This window comes from Schistocerca serialis, chromosome 9, assembly GCF_023864345.2.
Source record: "Schistocerca serialis cubense isolate TAMUIC-IGC-003099 chromosome 9, iqSchSeri2.2, whole genome shotgun sequence".
NCBI classification, from domain to species: Eukaryota; Metazoa; Arthropoda; class Insecta; order Orthoptera; family Acrididae; genus Schistocerca; species Schistocerca serialis.
In genome coordinates, this window is record NC_064646.1 from 444119751 (window position 1) to 444141060 (window position 21310).

At 40.8% G+C, this 21310-nt stretch overlaps 1 protein-coding gene across 1 annotated transcript in view; it reads right to left on the minus strand.

Moving 5' to 3' along the window:
• Nucleotides 1-6506: 6506 nt before the first annotated feature.
• LOC126418993 (cell division control protein 45 homolog) overlaps nt 6507-21310 on the minus strand; it is a 143832-nt gene continuing 129028 nt past the window's right edge. Inside the window, exons 13-14 of the mRNA XM_050086039.1 lie at nt 14536-14612; nt 6507-7103 (exon numbers count right to left, since the gene is read on the minus strand). Coding sequence (XP_049941996.1) covers nt 7039-7103; nt 14536-14612 — 142 coding nt within the window. The 3' untranslated portion in view covers nt 6507-7038. The remainder of the gene's footprint in view (nt 7104-14535; nt 14613-21310) is intronic.

The following is a 21310-nucleotide window of genomic DNA, read 5'->3' on the forward strand; positions in this document are numbered from 1 at the left end:
TGAAGAGGCAGGAAAAACAGAACATCAAATCAGTCTTACAGCAGGAACTGTGGACTAGAATTAAGTTATTCAGGACAGCCATGAGTTGCATTCAGTAGATTGTAGGGACCGGTTTCACTTCAGGATATTACAAGAGCACGATGAGAATCTCTGGAATTTGCACTGTGCAATATACAGGGTGTATACGAGGACGAGGAAAAAAAATTCCCGGTGCACTTCCTCCCGAGTGAAAATACCCTTTTTCCGTGTTAAGTGAAAGTATACTTTTCCTCGGAACTGTAAAACTTATCAGTCTTTTGAATGGTTATGGTTTTATACACAGGCGTGGAATTTCCCGGCACTTTAGAAAACGAAACTCAGGGAACAAAACACGTTTTGGGAAGATGTCTGACATGCAATTTTGGGAAGATGTCTGACATGTAGCAACATGTACACTGCATATTTTCTTATTACGAAAGTATAAATTCGAATTCCACCAAACATTGCATGTTACTTGCCAAAACATTGAAATCATTGTTCCATTTATGGAACAATCAGTATGCCGGGAAAGCTTTAAACATAATTGAAATCATGATTGCGACGTGCTTCTGTAAGCCTGTCATAGCTCACGTCACGTGATCTCGCCAGCCGACGACAGCGGATATTCAGAACATAGGACACGTGAGGCAGTCAGCCCAGAGCTTTATGTTCCTTGCCAATAGCAATAAGCAACGCAAACACACAAATAGGAAAAGTTAATGGTTTAAATTAATATACGTAGTGCTGCTACAAGAAAAGAAAAGCTTTCACATATAATGTTGCCCCTTTTTGCGCATGTTACACTTAAGCTACATCACACAAATGTGCCAGTAAAATATTTAAGAACGACATAAATGTCAGGTCTTCTGGGCTCGAAATTATTCTAAATCATCGTACTCAAAGAGTTGATTTTTAAGTGAGAGTCAAAAGCTCTGCGAGTTAAGAAATTCATCGTACATTCTCGCACATAGTTCATCTTGCGTAAAAGGAAATTTACTTTGAAAGTAATGCTTTTCAAACCACCATTCGCAATATTTTACCGCGACCTGCTAGAAATAGGTTCATTTCAGCAGTTGCTAGAAAGTGCCAGATAAAAAGCGTCTTACATAATGTCACAAAAGAAACAAGATATTAGAGGATACTCCAAGAGCACGGTAATTTCATGAACCATACTAAAATGCATAATTCGGCTTAAAGTGCACATTCATATGTCCAGATTCGGACGTAAGTTTTCTTGGAGTACCAGTACTGTATTATCTCATGTTTGGTTCTTTATTATGGCGTAATGCCATACATTCTATAAAATGAAAACATGCACCTGAAATGCAGCGAACAATTGAAACTAGCCAATAGTGTGGAATTAAACACTCCGTTTCAAATAAATTGGCTGGTTCAACGAAAAAGATTAATAAAAGCCAAATTTCTTTAGTAAATCGACAAAAATAAGTTCATTGTTCTCCAATGCGATAATGCTTTACTGTCAGAAAGGAGAAATAAAATAAAATCTGAAACTAATAACATATTTTAGCCTTCTGTAATTATGTGAATGTATTTTGATTCACTTGATAGCTCTTGATCACAAAAATCCGTTTTGTTTTCATTTGACGTGAGAGCAATAAACGAAAAGGAAACAGCAAAATCACTAAACGTAAACACGGATCACATGAGACTATCCACCTCCCTATTACAACTTGAGACTGTTCTGTAGATCTGCCATGGATCTACGATATTTCCGAACCGGGGCAATACTAGAGAGTGGTGCCCCTCCTCCCTCGAGTGTTTGAGATAGGATGCCAAAAATTTTAAAAATCGACTTTTCAAAAATATGTCCATTTTGCAGTGCACATCTTTCTGAAGAGCTGGTACATAAAACATGTGTGTTTGAGGAAATGTAATATATATTATTTGGTCTTAAATGTGCCAAAGTGTAATGCCACACCTCTACACACAGCATTCTTCTATCGCATGTCACTGTATTTCATTCTGTGGAACTCAACCATGTAACATTTTGTAATGGTTTTGTGTGACATAAAATTAAATATAGGATACATAAAACCAGCGAAGACAATAGACAAGCAAGACAGCACACATTTCTTCAATCCTTAAGTCCTTGCATTGCTTTTCTCACTAACCTTAGTACAGCTTTACATGGTGTGCTTTCCTTTTGGGCAAGAATCTATTAGCTCATCAAAGTTCGTCAAACAGTTTGCTACATGAAAAAACCAAATGTCGTTGACTAATACTGAAAAAGGTATTAATACTAATATTACCCAAGACAGGGGTGCTTTCTCGATCTGATTACGTGTGTTTTGTCACTGTCTGCTAGATAACAGGTCTGCCTAATATTGCAGGAATTGTAACACACACCGAATAAACGACACTGTTTTGGCACAAATGGTCATTTTTATAACACAACAGAATATAATCACGAAGTACCAATATCAAATGCCTATTACACCTACTACAAGCAAGTTTCATGTTACAAAATAGTTTCACATTTTATTTATACGCTCTAGCTTCTGAAGCATGAGAGCGAAAAGTAGTAGTACAAAATTTTTATATAAATTTGGAATCGTCATATTCTTCCATAATTTGTGTGATGTACCCGTTTCTTCTCCTCCCTCATTCTAACAAACAATCTTGTCATCACTAATTCTGTAACTATTCCTGCCAGGGTTAAAACTTATTCTCCGGTTAACTTGACCAAACCTGCCACAATCGCCGTTTTAGTTATCCCACGTTTATTCTCCAGTTCGCGTTATTACGTGTTCGTACAACGCATTTTCCGTGCTACTCCTGGAACAGAACGTCAGCGGCTGCCCACCCCAGAAATTGCCGACCGGGGCAGATATCCCGGTTTGCTCCCAGCCCCTATATCCAGGCCTGTTGCACATGTGTGAATCTGACAGCTTAGGAGGCCCAGTAAAATTTTTTCCGGGTAGTATCTGGCTGTTTGCTGCTATTGCTTATACAGTTAACTGCCACACTTCTGTAGCCAGAAGTAGGAGAAGGTACTACTCATACAAAACTCAACTGGGCATGTGCTTGCTCACAACTGCTCAAACGAATGTTCTGTAAGCAGTTGTGACATCATGCTCATCGGAGGCAATTTGCTGTTATGAAGCATTACGTAGGCTTCCTAAAGCCGTTGACACATTTTGTTGTTGGCAGATGCTTGTGTGAGCACTGTGTTTTGTTGCTGTATACGGCACATTTCCCCGGCAACTTAGTCTCCCGCCCCCCATGTTTTATTGCTGAAGTAGTGAGATACAGTAATATCCTTTATTAGAGTATTGGTCCTTACCAGTCAATGCTACAAAAATTTAACTGAAAACTAAAACAATGAAGAATTCCCAGAATTCTAAAAAAATCCCGAGTTTTTCCCGGTTTTCTCCCGGATGAAAAAATTCCCGAGTTTTTCCCGGATCTTCCGGTTGTCCCAGGTCGTATACACCCTGTATATAAAGACCATATTAAAGATGTATGAAAATTTTCTAATAATATCTGTAATGCATCTTAAGGGAGTTAACTTGGCTAATAAAGTGTGAGAATGAGTCCATTCTGGGAGTAATACTAGAAGTAATAGGGCAAGCAATTCTGTGCAAAGAAACAGGAAAAATCCTTGGACTGAAGAGACAGCAGGCAGCACTTGGAAACCAAGAAATAGATTCTATGTTTTGCATGCCTGTCAACAACCCAATGTCTCTATTATTTAGTGAGTTATTATTTTTACCCCCAAACTATTTACATTTTGCCAGAACTTTCCATACCAGTTTGTTGAATAAATATATATATACATAAAGCTAGAGGTCCCACTTGATTAAATCAAAACAGTGAAAACTTCCAAGCTCAGAAAGTAGTTAGTAAAGAATACTTTTTCACCAAAACTATTTTCTGTAATCGTGGAAGAGGTCTTCAAATCACTAAACTGGGATGACGAAGGAATAAATGTTCAATTTGTGTTGTTTTGTTTGCATGAAACCCAGAACTTCAACAGAGGGTGGAAGAACTGAACACGGTAAGTATGACAGTACGCTTGAAGATTAAACACTGGTTTAAGGCGTCTTGTCACAGACTGAGTGGCCCCTCCCGCTGGAGGTTTGAGTCCTCCCTCGGACATGGGTGTGTGTGTAGTGCTTAGCATAAGTTAGTTTAAGTAGTGTGTAAGTCTAGGGACCGATGACCTAAGCAGTTTGGTCCCTTAGGAATTCACACACATTAAACATTGTAAGACCAAAATATTGTACAATCACAAAGCCTATTGGTGGCTCTGTAGCAATGATGGGAGATAGATTAACAACAAAGAAACAAGCAGAAAAAAATGTAAAACACGGTAAGTATGACAGTACGCTTAAAGATTAATCACTGTAAGACCAAAATATTGTACAATTAGAAAGCCTGTGGGTGGAGCTGCAGCAATGATGGGAGATGGATTAACATCAGAGAAACAAGCAGAAAAAAAATGATGCAGTAAGCTGTAGATTGTAATGTATGGAGAATTCTGCATGAGGCCAATATAACGCAGCAAATCATAAACAGCTGTTGATGATGATAAGGTCCGGCTCAGCTTTCACATCATGCTTTAAGTTCACGAGTACCAAAGATTTTGCTTTTATTTGGTGGACACGTGATGCATTGTGGACCAAGCTTCAGACAGGCCTTGACAATATGCCAAGTGATACATGTGCCAGCCAATAATATGATTCTACAATTGGTCACTGTAATAGTGCTACCACAGCACCCTGCAATTTGGCATTCTGCTGTCAGTGGTTGACTGTGTTGCATGATGGTGTAGCACAATGTGGCATTTACACAGTCAGAGAGAGAGTATAAATCCTCCCAAGTTCCACTACTAGTATGATTCCTTCGGTGTCATGCATTCTATTGCCACAATCTCCGCATCAGTCATTGGTCAAATGTATGACTAACTGTCAGCAAGCCCTGATAGTTCTAGGCTTCAGGAGAAGCCATTGGCTAACACTCAAACCTGTCTCTGAGGGTCCTGGATTTGAAATGGGACCCACACACATCCCACCAGTATTCTACCACTGCGTAACTTGGCCTCATGACACCAAGCATAGCACTAGTGACAACACATCTGCCCCTTCCCCTAGCCATGACCGGCACCTGCGTCACTACTGTTGAAGTACTGTGTGGAAGGCATCAAGTAATAATGAATATTCATCTTTCAGTGCCCATTCTTGACTCTGCATGCCCCACAGTATTGAAGAATCTATACCACAGCCTCCCACACATAGAAGTCTGCAGCCAGCACCAGTCTACAGTAACAAATTTCCTCACACCATTCAAGTAATGTAATAATTAAAATGAAGGTTGACTTAAATACTATAGTGCTCTCCTATGCATTGTCCCCCCTCTCAGCCGAGAACCAGTTTGGCAGCTGTATACAGGAAGGGCAATAGTTTGTCTTGGATTCTATGCACAACTTTTTGTAACATCAGGAAAACATTGTGTCATGGAAAAGGCATGTTAAGAGACTGGAAAAAATCTTAGGACAGGGCAATAATCAAACCCTGACCCTTTGTATATGCAGTCTGATACTTTCAATTCACAAAGTACACAGCAGAATAACCATTAGGAAAGATACTTCATATGTGTCATGGACGGTCCACACAAAAAAGTAAAAATGTGTCCGTAGCAATAACTGGCAGAGTTTCATTCAAAAGAATGGAACAAATGGTTAAAATATCAGTACAACATTTTTAATTTCCCACAAAATATAATTTTTCTTGTTAAAATATTGTATTTGAATACATTTTGTCGAACATTTCAAATATTTTTTGACTCTTTATGTCTACGTGACAATTGTGCTAAAACACTTCAGTCAATTTATGACTCCTTTGTTCATAATATATTTCATTGTCTATTTTTTGTAAAACATGAGAAGTATATGAAAAATTATATATAAAAACAAAGATGAGGTGACTTACCGAACAAAAGCGCTGGCAGGTCGATAGACACACAAACAAACACAAACATACACACAAAATTCAAGCTTTCGCAACAAACTGTTGCCTCATCAGGGAAGAGGGAAGGAGAGGGGAAGACGAAAGGAAGTGGGTTTTAAGGGAGAGGGTAAGGAGTCATTCCAATCCCGGGAGCGGAAAGACTTACCTTAGGGGGAAAAAATGACAGGTATACACTCGCACACACGCACATATCCATCCACACATACAGACACAAGCAATGTCTGCTTGTGTCTGTATGTGTGGATGGATATGTGCGTGTGTGCGAGTGTATACCTGTCCTTTTTTCCCCCTAAGGTAAGTCTTTCCGCTCCCGGGATTGGAATGACTCCTTACCCTCTCCCTTAAAACCCACTTCCTTTCGTCTTCCCCTCTCCTTCCCTCTTCCCTGATGAGGCAACAGTTTGTTGCGAAAGCTTGAATTTTGTGTGTATGTTTGTGTTTGTTTGTGTGTCTATCGACCTGCCAGCGCTTTTGTTCGGTAAGTCACCTCATCTTTGTTTTTATATATAATTTTTCCCACGTGGAATGTTTCCTTCCATTATATTGAAGTATATGAAAATTTATACAAAATGTCAATATCACGTAGAAGAATTGACTGCTCATAAAATAATTTTACTATCAGGTAATGTCACTACCAAGATCCCATAACAGCTAAGCATTAAATACACAGGAAGTTGTAAATCTAATTGTACACTCCAAATCACACACACACACACACACACACACACACACACACACACACACACACACAATATTAACTGTTAAACCATTCACATATACCTTAAAAGGCACTATTCATATTAACAGGCAAACCATTCACACATACCTTAAAAGGCACTATTCATTATACTATAATTGATATTTAAAGCTTGTTTTTGAAAGAACACGTAACGGAGTATGAAGAGATTTTTCGTCATTTTTGCCAACCATGCTAGCACTTGTGTAGAGGTACTAACATGTGAAAGACTGCTTCAGACAAGGCACTGTAATTGTCTGTTGTGTACAGAGTAAAACAAAGATACATGAAGATTCAGCTGAGGAGAGTAGTCAGTGCATCAAAGAACTTTGCTCGGTCATCTGTCTTCAACTGAACAACTGAAAAGAAATAAATGTCCATGATTAATTAGTATGTGAATCACAAAACAGAGTGGGACTATAAAACATAATTCTTTACTACAGGCTAGTTACTTTTTACTAAACTTATAATGTAACAGTAGGCAGTTCACATTTTGTTTAACTGTTTTTTACCAAACCTTTTGTTTATTCTAGAATTTGACACACAAGCCCAGCCCTGAACTATTGTCACTGAACTACTTATTTCCTTTAAAGTTTCAGGAACTCATTATGTCTCAAGCAACTCGTTACATTTTCATACACCTAACTTCTTGTCTTTCACTTTTTGATACTCCCCAAAATGCCCCTATCTCACAGTCAGTGAGCCATACCAAGAGCTGTAAGTGGTGCATAAGGGGAAGAAAGCAGTCGTGGGAGGGGGACCGCGAGTGAGAGAGAGGCTATGTACCCCCGCTACCCACCATAAAAATATAAGAGCGTCAAATGGCACACACCTGTAACACGAGACTAAGGCTACTCATGGAAGTGATGCTGCTGTTGATAGCAATTGTCAATGTCATATGAATGTTATTGCTGCTTACATTTTACTCTCACTACCAATAAAGCAGCTGGCCTCTACACTGACAAAGAATTGTTCTGTCATACTGTCAACAGTTATTCACCTTCGAATTTATGATCGTGACTGTACTGAGAGGTCTGCTTAATTTCATACCACTAAACTGTTCCTTTACACTTCCAGTGAACTATTTAAGCAAATGTAACAATCTAAATTTCTTAATACTGTTTCACTGCAGCACAAATTAGATCACTTGCATTTATACAAATTTTATGTAATGAGGTTATATATATAAAAAAAACAAAGATGATGTGACTTACCAAATGAAAGTGCTGGCAGGTCGACAGACACACAAACAAACACAAACATACACACTAAATTCAAGCTTTCGCAACAAACTGTTGCCTCATCAGGAAAGAAGGAAGGAGAGGGAAAGATGAAAGGATGTGGGTTTTAAGGGAGAGGGTATGGAGTCATTCCAATCCCGGGAGGGGAAAGACTTACCTTAGGGGGAAAAAAGGACGGGTATACACTCGCGCGCACACACACATATCCATCCACACATATGCAGAGACAAGCAGACATATTTAAAGACAAATAGTTTGGGCAGAGGTGTCAGTCGAGGCAGAAGTGCAGGGGCAAAGATGTTGTTGAATGACAGGTGAGGTATGAGTGGTGGCAACTTGAAATTAGCGGAGATTGAGGCCTGGTGGATAACGGGAAGAGAGGATATATTGAAGAGCAAGTTCCCATCTCCGGAGTTCGGATAGGTTGGTGTTAGTGGGAAGTATCCAGATAACCCGGACAGTGTAACACTGTGCCAAGATGTGCTGGCCGTGCACCAAGGCATGTTTAGCCACAGGGTGATCCTCATTACCAACAAATACTGTCTGCCTGTGTCCATTCATGCGAATGGACAGTTTGTTGCTGGTCATTCCCACATAGAATGCGTCACAGTGTAGGCAGGTCAGTTGATAAATCACGTGGGTGCTTTCACACATGGCTCTGCCTTTGATCGTGTACACCTTCCGGGTTACAGGACTGGAGTAGGTGGTGGTGGGAGGGTGCATGGGACAGGTTTTACACCGGGGGCGGTTACAAGGGTAGGAGCCAGAGGGTAGGGAAGGTGGTTTGGGGATTTCATAGGGATGAACTAAGAGGTTACGAAGGTTAGGTGGACGGCAAAAAGACACTCTTGGTGGAGTGGGGAGGATTTCATGAAGGATGGATCTCATTTCAGGACAGGATTTGAGGAAGTCGTATCCCTGCTGGAGAGCCACATTCAGAATGTGATCCAGTCCCGGAAAGTATCCTGTCACAAGTGGGGCACTTTTGTGGTTCTTCTGTGGGAGGTTCTGGGTTTGAGAGGATGAGGAAGTGGCTCTGGTTATTTGCTTCTGTACCAGGTCGGGAGGGTAGTTGCGGGATGCGAAAGCTGTTGTCAGGTTGTTGGTGTAATGCTTCAGGGATTCCGGACTGGAGCAGATTCGTTTGCCACGAAGACCTAGGCTGTAGGGAAGGGACCGTTTGATGTGAAATGGGTGGCAGCTGTGGTAATGGAGGTACTGTTGCTTGTTGGTGGGTTTGATGTGGACGGACGTGTGAAGCTGGCCATTGGACAGGTGGAGGTCAACATCAAGGAAAGTGGCATGGGATATGGAGTAGGACCAGGTGAATCTGATGGAACCAAGGAGTTTAGGTTGGAGAGGAAATTCTGGAGTTGTTCTACACTGTGAGTCCAGATCATGAATATGTCATCAATAAATCTGTACCAAACTTTGGGTTGGCAGGCCTGGGTAACCAAGAAGGCTTCCTCTAAGCGACCCATGAATAGGTTGGCGTACGAAGGGGCCATCCTGGTACCCATGGCTGTTCCCTTTAATTGTTGGTATGTCTGGCCTTCAAAAGTGAAGAAGTTGTGGGTCAGGATGAAGCTGGCTAAGGTAATGAGGAAAGAGGTTTTAGGTAGGGTGGCAGGTGATAGGCGTGGAAGGAAGTGCTCCATCGCAGCAAGGCCCTGGACGTGCGGAATATTTGTGTATAAGGAAGTGGCATCGATGGTTACAAGGATGGTTTCCGGGGGTAACAGATTGGGTAAGGATTCCAGGCGTTCGAGAAAGTGGTTGGTGTCTTTGATGAAGGATGGGAGACTGCATGTAATGGGTTGAAGGTGTTGATCTACGTAGGCAGAGATACGTTCTGTGGGGGCTCGGTAACCAGCTACAATGGGGCGGCCAGGATGATTGGGTTTGTGAATTTTAGGAAGAAAGTAGAAGGTAGGGGTGGGGGTGTCGGTGGGGTCAGGAGGTTGATGGAGTCAGGTGAAAGGTTTTGCAGGGGGCCTAAGGTTCTGAGGATTCCTTGAAGCTCCGCCTGGACATCGGGAATGGGATTACCTTAGCAAACTTTGTATGTGGTGTTGTCTGAAAGCTGACGCAGTCCCTCAGCCACATACTCCCGACGATCAAGTACCACCGTCGTCGAACCCTTGTCCGCCGGAAGAATGACGATGGATCGGTCAGCCCTCAGATCACGGACAGCCTGGGCTTCAGCAGTGGTGATGTTGGGAGTAGGATTAAGGTTTTTTAAGAAGGATTGAGATGCAAGGCTGGAAGTCAGAAATTCCTGGAAGGTTTGGAGAGGGTGATTTTGAGGAAGAGGAGGTGGGTCCGAACTCCGGAGATGGGAACTTGCTCTTCAATATATCCTCTCTTCCCGTTATCCACCAGGCCTCAATCTCCGCTAATTTCAAGTTGCCGCCACTCATACCTCACCTGTCATTCAACAACATCTTTGCCTCTGCACTTCCGCCTCGACTGACATCTCTGCCCAAGCTCTTTGCCTCTGTATGTGTCTGCTATTTTTTCCCACGTGGAATGTTTCCCTATATATATATATATATATATATATATATATATATATATATATATATATATATACACACACACCTAAAAACAAAGATGATGTGACTTACCAAACGAAAGCGCTGGCATGTCGATAGACACACAAACACAAACATACACACAAAATTCAAGCTTTCGCAACAAACTGTTGCCTCATCAGGAAAGAGGGAAGGAGAGGGAAAGACGAAAGGATGGGGGTTTTAAGGGAAAGGATAAGGAGTCATTCCAATCCCGGGAGCGGAAAGACTTACCTTAGGGGGAAAAGAGGACAGGTATACACTCGCACACACACACATATCCATCCGCACATACACAGACACAAGCAGACATTTGTAAAGGCAAAGAGTTTGGGCAGCCCCCCCCCCCCCCCCTCCTTACATAGCCACCCGAACTGCCCCCGCCAGTCAGCCCGCACGCTATTCGTTCATTTCTTTCGTCACTCAACTCGAGTGAATTAACTTATCGAGTAGTTGTACTTTCCTATGTAGCATGCACACCTGCGTCATCGTATTTTATACGTTTGTATCTGGCATGTAGATAGCTGACACACACCAACGAGAAAAGTCACGGCCATTCTAGTGACCTCGATACGTTACTCTGTCTGGCATTTGTTCAAGAAAAGTCGTGAATATTCTAATTCTACTGTTTTCTTGTAATTTGCTCATATTGTTGAAGAGGCAAGGGCAGTTATGGAAGAGTTAGGTGTGGAGACGAGTGTTCCTCGTCTTACAGGTGGACAAAGACAGGGGGAAAGCTGTGATCATAATGATGATGCTATGACATATTAGAAAAGAACTGTTTTTATTCCAACACTGGACCACGTTACGACTGACATGAGAGAAAGTTTTGCTGAAGAAAATATTTATCACTTAAAATTCAACATACTTTTGCCCTCACAACTACTGAAACATGATGGTAATGATCTGGCACATATATTGAATCAGTGCTTAACTGAACTGCTGTTCTTTGAAGAACAATCACTTGTTTGATTAAAAAGACACTAATGGGAGAGATTCTTCAATATAAGGAAGCAAGCATAAACACCCATAATGATCGTGATTATGTTATGAAAGAGTTGTCTGTCTGTCCTAGATCTGACTATACTACTTTGCACATGCTGTACAAAATATTTTCTTGTCTACCTGCTTCTACTGCTATTGTAGAAAGAAGTTTTTCAACATTGCAGTGTACAAAAACATGGCTGAGGTCGACAATGGAGGAGGATCGACTTAATGGCTTAGCTCTGCTGAGCATTCTCCCTGACATTGATTGTCCTATTGACAATATAATTAACCAATTTGCCAGGAAGAACAGTCGCATACAATTCATCATTTAAGGAGGAGAACGACAATTGTAACTTTTTTATATAATCAGGGCATTGTCTTGTAGATGTGTAGAATCAGTTTAAATATAACTGTCTTAAACTCCGCATGTGACTTGATTATTTTTTATTACAGTAAAAGTAAAGGTAGCTCAAGATGTTTCAAGCGCCCCCTCCTTGAGGTTTTTCTGTATTCCCCACTACGTACACCAGTAGTTACTTAAATTTTTACTGGCTTTCACATTGAGACAGATCTCCAATCATTACTTTCTAAGAAGTCTAAACTCTTAATGATGCCATTTATGTGACTCCAGGCTGAAATGTAAAATTAAAAACAAAATCATTTATATGATGGAAACTGTGTTCCCCAAGGTAGTGTGTCTCACATGGGTAAATTAATGTTACTGTAGGAGAATATTCATGTTTTCTGGTTTATCATACAATTTTTCTTTGAAAGTTCCCAGATATAAATATTAAAAGATGGATGAAATGACAGAGACTATTTACCATTAAATATAAATTTTCAAGTCATTGGAGGTACCTTTTGAAAACAAAAAAAATGTCTAAGGAGGGGAAAAAGAAAGGGAATGTGTTCAGTGGTGGAGGTGCTAGTAGTAGTAGTAGTAGTAGTAGTAGTAGTTGTTGTTGTTGTTGTTATCACCGTCTTCTGTCCAAAGACAGATTTGAGGCAGGTCTCCAAGTTGCTTTATCCCGCACAAGCCTCTTCATCTCCGCAAACCTACTACAACCTACATCGCTTTGAAAATGCTTACTGTACTCACCCCTCTTTGACACTCTTTACAATTTCTATCCCCCACATTTCCCTCTAATATCAAGTTGACAATTCCATGATGCCTCAGAATGTATCCTATCAACCAACCCCGTTTTTCACGAAGTTATGCCATAAATTTCTTTCTACTCAGTTTGCTTTGGTATCTCCTCATTAGTTACGTGATCTACACATCTAATATCCATTGTCCTTCCGTGGCACCCCATTTCAAGAGCTTCTATTCTCTTCTTGCCAGAACTGGTTAGTGTCCATATTTCACCTTCATAATAATCTTCCCACCACTTAAATTTATTTATATGCTAATGAATTCCTCTTTTTAAGAAATTTTTTCATTGCTAGAGCCAGTCCATGTTTTCTATCCTCTCTACTTCAGCCTTCCTCAGTTATTTTGCTGCCGAAATAGCAAAACTCATCTGTTATTTTTAGCGTCTCATTTCCTAACAAATTCTCTCAACATTGCTTGATTTAATTTGACTACAAGGTCAGCACCTAATAATTTCTGAAACTAAGGGTCCTTCTTCAAGAATTGAGGCAAAGTTTTGTTATTTCAATGTCATGTTTGCTACATCACCATTTTCATTCTGTTCAATGCTGCTGGCCAGAATTATTGCAAGAGATGGTGAGAATAGAGAGCAGCAAGCTGGAGTGCGGGGGTGGGGGGTGGGGGGAACCCACAGAGGAACAAAAGCGATAATGGCAATGGATAATCTGTTGCAATGACTAAACAAAGTAAGAAAAATACTGAAGTAATGTACAATGATGAACCACTGTGGAGGTTCTACAATTACTAGAAATGGGTGGGAGGGGGGAATGTTCCACAATTTCCACACCCTCCTTTGTAGTACAATCTGCCATAAATGGAAATACAAATTTTACTGCCATTCTGTGTTTTGCACATCAAATTTATGATACACCCTTGTGATACCATGTGTCATCAGCCATAATATTATCCCTTAAAAATGTCACACTCTTCAATTATTCTAACATTCCTATTAGAAAGCACCATTCATGTGCCAGCATATATCTAGCAATGGTGGGTGGTGAAGGGTATGGTTCAAATGGCTCTGAGTACTATGGGACTTAACTTCTGAGGTCATCAGTCCCCTAGAACTTAGAACTATTTAAACCTAACTAACCTAAGGACACCACACACATCCATGCCCAAGGCAGGATTCGAACCTGCGACTGTAGCGGTCCTGCGGTTCCAGACTGTAGCACCTAAAACCGCACGGGGTGAAGGGTATCTTGTACCATTGTTAGTCACTCCATTTCCTGTTCCACTCACAAATGGAGCCAAGGAAAACAATTGTCTGTTTTCCTCCTTATGAGTCCAAATTTCTCATCTTTATGGTCCACACTCTAAATATACATTGGCAGCAGTAGAACTGTTTTGCAATCAGGCACAAATGCTGGTTCTCTAAATTTTCTTAGTGGCATTTCATGAAAAGAAATTTTGTCTTTCCTCCAGGGGTTCATTTGAGTTCACACCTGCATATGTCTAGTGGTGTCCCATGAGGAAATGTGAATACGTTTGTTGAAATGTTTGTGAATCATGTATTCCCTTGTCGGATTTGAGCCTAAAAACCACATCCAAGCTGCCTGGCACACCAGTACTCATCATTTATCTGCCAGACAGATTCAATCTGCTACTGAAGTATCTGCCCGAATCCAAGAACTGGGGTGCTAATGCGCGGGCAGGCACCATTATATACGATTCACCCACTTAAAATATAAGAAACAGACACATCACATTCTACATTACCACACCACTGAAAATGTTTGAATAATTACATCAGAGTTCTGTTTAGCTGCTATTTGCAGTATAGAGACAGTTGCTATAAACATGTGAAATGTGTTAGTTATGCATAAGCCTTTCTACTCACTTGATGTGTCAAAGCAATCCATAGTCATTCGAGCCCGTATTTTGATTGCAGCTTGTTCAAATGCCTTCCCAAAGAAGCTACAAAAAATAAAAACAGGCTGCATAAGAGAACTGTGGAAATCATTAAAATGTTAGTTAACTGATTCTGACTATGACTAATAATCAAGAGTTGTGAGTCATTATTTTTTAAAATGATGCGTTATATTTAATGTTTATTACAAATGACACCAAATATCAGACAATAACATTTTAGGCTATAAATTTAATTTTTATCTATTGTGCTACTGGCCAACTTCGTTATCAAGCACCTAGAAAACCATATTAACTTGTATAACAGTTCAAATATTTTAACAACATAATAAATGATGAAGAAATTAGGCATGTAATACCATCTATTATTTACATTTCTTTTTCTTTTTCTTTGAGTTACCAATGTTGCTCTGATGCGCCCTGCCACGAGCTCCCCTCAAGTGCTAATCTCATCATCTCAGAGTTGCACCCTAAGTCCTCAATTAATTGTTGGAAGTATTTCAATCTCTGTCTTCCCCTTTAGTTTCTACCCTCTACAGCTCCCCCTAGTAATAAGGAGGTTATTCCCTGATAGCTTAACACATTCTATCACCCTGTCCCTTCTTCTTGTTAGTGTTTTCCATATGCTCCTTTCCCCACCGATTCTGCAGAGAACATTCTTACTCCCTTTCTTAACAGTCAACTTAATTGTCAACATTCTTTTGTAGCACAACGTCTCAAATGCTTTAATTATCTTCTGTTCTGGCTTTCCCACTGTCTATGGTCCACTACCATACATTGCTGTGCTCCAAATGTAAATTCTCAGAAATTACTTCCTCAAATTAAGGGCAATATTTGATACCAATAGAATTCTCTTGGCCTGTGGTACTCTGCTTTTTATGTCCTCCTTGCTCTGTCCGTCGTGGGTTATTTTGATTACAAGGTAGCACGATTCCTTAATTTTGTCTATTTCATGCTTACACAGTTTGATCGTAAGGTTCTCATTAACCTCATTTCTGATGTTTCACATTACTTTTGTCTTTTTCCAGTTTACTCTCAATCCACATTCTGTACTTATTAGAGTGTTCATTTCTTTCAACAAGTCCTGTAATTCTTCAGTTTCACAGAGGATAGCAATGTCATCAATGATTTTACAACCGACATTCTTTCACCTTGAATTTTTATCCCCTCTGAAACTTGCCTTTCATTTTGGTCATTGCTTCTTTGAAGTATAGACTGAACACTAAGGTCAAAAGACTGCAACTCTGTCTTACAACCTCTTTAATCCGAGCACTTTGTTCTAGGTCTACCACTCTTATTGTTCCCTCTTGGTTCTTGCACATATTGTATATTACTGTCTTATCTTTCTCAGAACTTTAAACATCTTGCACAATTTTACACTGTTGAATGCTTTTTCTAGGTCAACATATCCTATGAAGATAGTTTGAATTTTCATCAGTCTTGATTCCACTATCAACAGCAATGTTGAACTGCCTCTCTGGTGTCTTTATCTTTCCTAAAATGAAACTGATCATCATCTAACAGCTCCTCAATTTTCTTGATGGTATTTTTGTTCTATCATTGCAACTACAAAAAATGCACATCTTTTTCACTAGCCATATTTCACTTTATAGAGGTAAGGCACTGTCAGTGGTCTGTACATTTTGATTTGCTTTAAGATCGAAAAACAGTTCGTTAACAATAGGCTCATTTCTACTTACGGTGACTTCCACTTGAAAATACCCTCAAGAACTGTAAATCAACTACGGACAATATATCCACACAAATGAAGAATTTAATGATGCTTCTTCAATTTTCTTTTCAATCCTGCTGCATATGATTCTCATCAGCACCTTGGACGCATAAGCTGTCAAACTGATAGTGTGAGAGATCTCATGCTTATATGCCCTTGCTACCTTCAGATCTGTGTGAAAGATATTTTTCTGGAAGTCCGATGGTACACCAACAGTCCCATATATTCTACACACCAAATAAAACAGTTGTTTAAGTATTACTGACCCCCAATGATTTTAGAAAATCCGACAGAGTGTTATCTTAATGTTAGCACCCTTGCTTTTAATTTCATCAACCATTGTTTTGATTTTTCTATATGCTGAGTCAGTTGTCCAGATGATCATTTATTTTTCGATTTCTTCACATCTTTCTTACAACCATCTCATTTTTTTTTAAATGTCTTTCCTTAGGAATTTATACTGCAGTATTCCTGTCTTCCCCAGAAAATTTTTGTTCTTCCTTCTTTCCTAAATCACTTTAAATATTTCTTCTGTTATCCAAGGTTTCTTCATAGTTACTTTCCTTATAACTGACAGTCAAATGTCCATGATTGTTATTTTTAGAGATGTTCATTCCTCTTCAACTGAATTGCCTACTCTCGTATTCCTTACCGTGGCATCCACAACCGTAACGAACTTTAATTGTATCTCATCATTCATCAGTAACTCAGTATCCCGCTTCCTTCGACATTGATTCTTCTGGACAATAATCTTGAACTTCAGTCTCCTCTTCAACATTACTAAACTGTGATCTGAGTGTAGATCTAGACCTAGGTATGCCTTACAATCCAATACCTGATTTTCAAATCTCTGTCTGACCATGATGTAGTCCAGCTGGAATCTTCCCACACCTCCGGGTCTTTTCCAAGTATACCTCTTCTTGTTATACTTGAACAGAGGATTTGCTATTACCATCGGTAATTTACTGCAATACTCAACTAGTCTCTCCTTTTTCATTCCTTCTGCCAAGATCACTTCCCCTCATAGCCCTCTGTTTTATTCCTCCCTTACAACTGCGTTCCATCTCCCATGATTATTAGGTTTTCATCTCCTTTTACATACTGAATTATGAGTTTAATATTCTTTATCTCTCCAACTTCTGTTTGTGACGGAGGCATGTATACCTGATCTATCGTTGTTGATGTTTTTGTGTCGAATCTGATGAGAACAACCTTATCACTGAACTGTTCACAACAGCTTACTATCTACCCTAGTTTCCTACTCATAATGAATTCTGCTCCCATTATACCATTTTCTGCTGCCGTTGATATTCCTTACTTTTGTCTGGCCAGAAATCAACATCATCTTTTCATTTCATTTCACTGACCACTACTACATCTAGACTGAGCCTTTGCATTTTCCTTTTCATATTTTCTACCTTTCCTACTAAGTTCGGCTCATAAAATGTTATTCCATTTTTCATTATTCCATCTTTTTCGCGTGGTCACTGCCCCCTTGACAGTCATCTCCTGGAGATCTGAACAGGGGCCAATTCAGAATCTTTTGCCAATGGCGAAATCATCATGATACTTTTTTAATTTCAGGCCACATGTCTTCTGGAAACACATTATGTGTCTTAAATGCAGTAGTTTCCATTGCCATATGCATCCTCATGCCATTGATCATAGCTGATTCTTACGCCTTTTCGGGGCACTTTTACACCCCAAGGGCAAGAGAGTGGCCTGAACTTCTGTCTGCTCACTTGCCCTCTTTGCTCTTTGACAAGATCATTGGTGGAATGAGGTGACTTCTTATACTAAAAGTCTTTGGCCACCATCGGTGATGATCTGTATTCATAATTTACACAGGACCCAAGATGATTTTATTGCTAGTCAAAGAAACTACACCTAGACCATGATAACCACTATTTAAATATGCAGTAATATTAGGCACCAATGTTGCATGAGAAGTAATATGCAAATCTTGTCAGTCCACGTTTGGAGCCACATATGAATGTGAGTATGTTCTGTATATAACAGAGGGAAACATTCCACCTGGGAAAAATATATCCAAAAATAAAGATGATGTGACCTACCAAACGAAAGCGCCAGCATGTCGATAAACACACAAACAAACACAAACATACACACAAAAGTCAAGCTTTCGCAACCAACGGTTGATTCGTCAGGAAAGAGGGAAGGAGAGGGAAAGATGAAAGGATGTGGGTTTTTAAGGAGAGGGTAAGGAGTCAGTCCAATCCCGGGAGCGGAAAGACTTACTTAGGGGGAAAAAAGGACAGGTATACACTCGCACACACACACACACACACACATATCCATCCGCACATACACAGACACAAGCAGACATTTGTAAAGGCAAAGAGTTTGGGCAGAGATGTCAGTCGAGGCGGAAGTACAGAAGGAATGATGTTGTTGAATGACAGGTGAGGTACGAGCGGCAGCAACTTGAAATTAGCAGAGGTTGACACCTGGTGGATAACAAGAAGAGAGGATATACTGAAAATCAAGTTCCCATCTGCGGAGTTCTGACAGGTTGGTGTTAGTGGGAAGTATCCAGATAACCTGGTCATACTCCAAAGCCCATGCCACTTTCCTTGACGTTGACCTCCATCTGTCCAATGGTCAGCTTCACACGTCCATTCACACCAAACCCACCAACAAGCAACAGTACCTCCATTATGACACCTGCCACCCATTCCACATCAAACGGTCCCTTCCCTACAGCCTAGGTCCTCGTGGCAAACGAATCTGCTCCAGTCCGGAATCCCTGAAGCATTACACCAACAACCTGACAACAGCTTTCGCATCCCGCAACTACCCTCCCGACCTGGTACAGAAGCAAATTACCAGAGCCACTTCCTCATCCCCTCAAACCCACAACCTCCCACAGAAGAATCACAAAAGTGCCCCACTTGTGACAGGATACTTTCCGGGACTGGATCACATTCTGAATGTGGCTCTCCAGCAGGGATACGACTTCCTCAAATCCTGCCCTGAAATGAGATCCATCCTTCATGAAATCCTCCCCACTCCACCAAGAGTGTCTTTCCGCCGTCCACCTAACCTTCGTAACCTCTTGGTTCACCCCTATGAAATCCCCAACCCACCTTCCCTACCCTCTGGCTTCTACCCTTGTAACCGCCCCCGGTGTAAAACCTGTCCCATGCACCCTCCCACCACCACCTACTCCAGTCCTGTAACCCGGAAGGTGTACACGATCAAAGGCAGAGCCACGTGTGAAAGCACCCACATGATTTACAAACTTACTTGTCTACACTGTGAAGCTTTCTATGTGGGAATGACCAGCAACAAGCTGTCCATTCGCAAGAATGGACACAGGCAGACAGTGTTTGTTGGTAATGAGGATCACCCTGTGGCTAAACATGCCTTGGTGCACGGCCAGCACATCTTGGCACAGTGTTACACCGTCCAGGTTATCTTGATGCTTCCCACTAACACCAACCTGTCAGAACTCCGGAGATGGGAACTTGCCCTTCAATATATCCTCTCTTCTCGTTACCCACCAGGCCTCAACCTCCGCTAATTTCAAGTTGCCGCCACTCATACCTCACCTGTCATTCAACAACATCTTTGCCTCTGTACTTCCGCCTTTATTGACATCTCTGCCCAAACTCTTTGCCTTTACAAATGTCTGCTTGTGTCTGTGTATGTGCGAATGGATATGTGCGTGTGTGTGAGTGTATACCTGTCCTTTTTTCCCCCTAAGGTAAGTCTTTCCGCTCCCGGGATTGGACTGACTCCTTACCCTCTCCCTTAAAACCCACATCCTTTCGTTTTTCCCTCTCGTTCCCTCTTTCCTGACGAAGCAACCATTGGTTGCGAAAGCTTGAACTTTGTGTGTATGTATGTGTGTCTATCGACATGCCGGCGCTTTCGTTTGGTAGGTCACATCATCTTTATTTTTGAGTATGTTCTGTATTGAATAAGACAGAAACAGAAAGTAAAATATGTGTAAGATCCACATGTAGCATAACTTGAGGATGAAGTCAATGTCCATTTGCTACGTCATAATGTTATGCGTGAACTTCAAGTAATACACTGATTATATTGACTTACAGACTGAAGCCATAATTAGCTGTCTTCACTTGTGTCAAACAAATACTCAAAGTTAATACAGTAGTATCGAAAAGTTAAGCATAATCGCGAAAGCATGAAAATGAAAAGGGGAAACGTGAGGAATCACCCACCACACTGCACATGCTTACCTACTAACCCTATTTGTTAACTCAGTGTAGGAAAGAAGAACTCTGTGGTATGAATACTTTTATAACAGAGAGTTAACACAAACAGTGCATGAGACAACTTAATGTCTCAGTCTTGTTTGTCTGTTCATAGTGAGCAGAGTTGGTGAATCTGAGATTGTAATGCCACAAAAAATGTATTTGGACCCTGTTTAGCAGGGGAGAATACACTCTGTAACCAGGAAGTAGGGCAGACACAGACCACTACTCGGTACCCTTGGATGCACTACGAAGTGTCCCTGTTTTGCGATTCAGGAGATGTTGCTCATAGGCCAATAACAAGTCAACACGAATAATCACAGCACAACAGGGCCAATATCTGGCCATAACGGCCTAATGAAATTGCAGTACACCTGCAAAACAATTGGCTGCAGAGCTTGCAGCTGCCTCAGCAGTTGGTGTTTTTCTGACAAACTGTGTAACGGAGACTCAGAACAGCAGAGCTGTTTGATAAACATCCTGCTGTATGCATCCTGATCACTCCAGCACAGGGACAGGCCCATGTATTGAGGAGTCGGCAAGATCAAAATCAGATCACGGATGAACGAAGGAATATGCTCTTCACAGATGAAACCCGCTTCAGTTTGTAAAATGATTCTCACTCCACATTACACTGCAGAGAACCTGGTAGCCTATACAACCACAGGAACATCACGGAAAGTGACCGGTTGGGTGGTGATGTGTCATGGTATGGAGAGGCATCATCCTGATTGGTCGTATGGAGCTGCACATCTTTGTCAGTGGTGAACAAC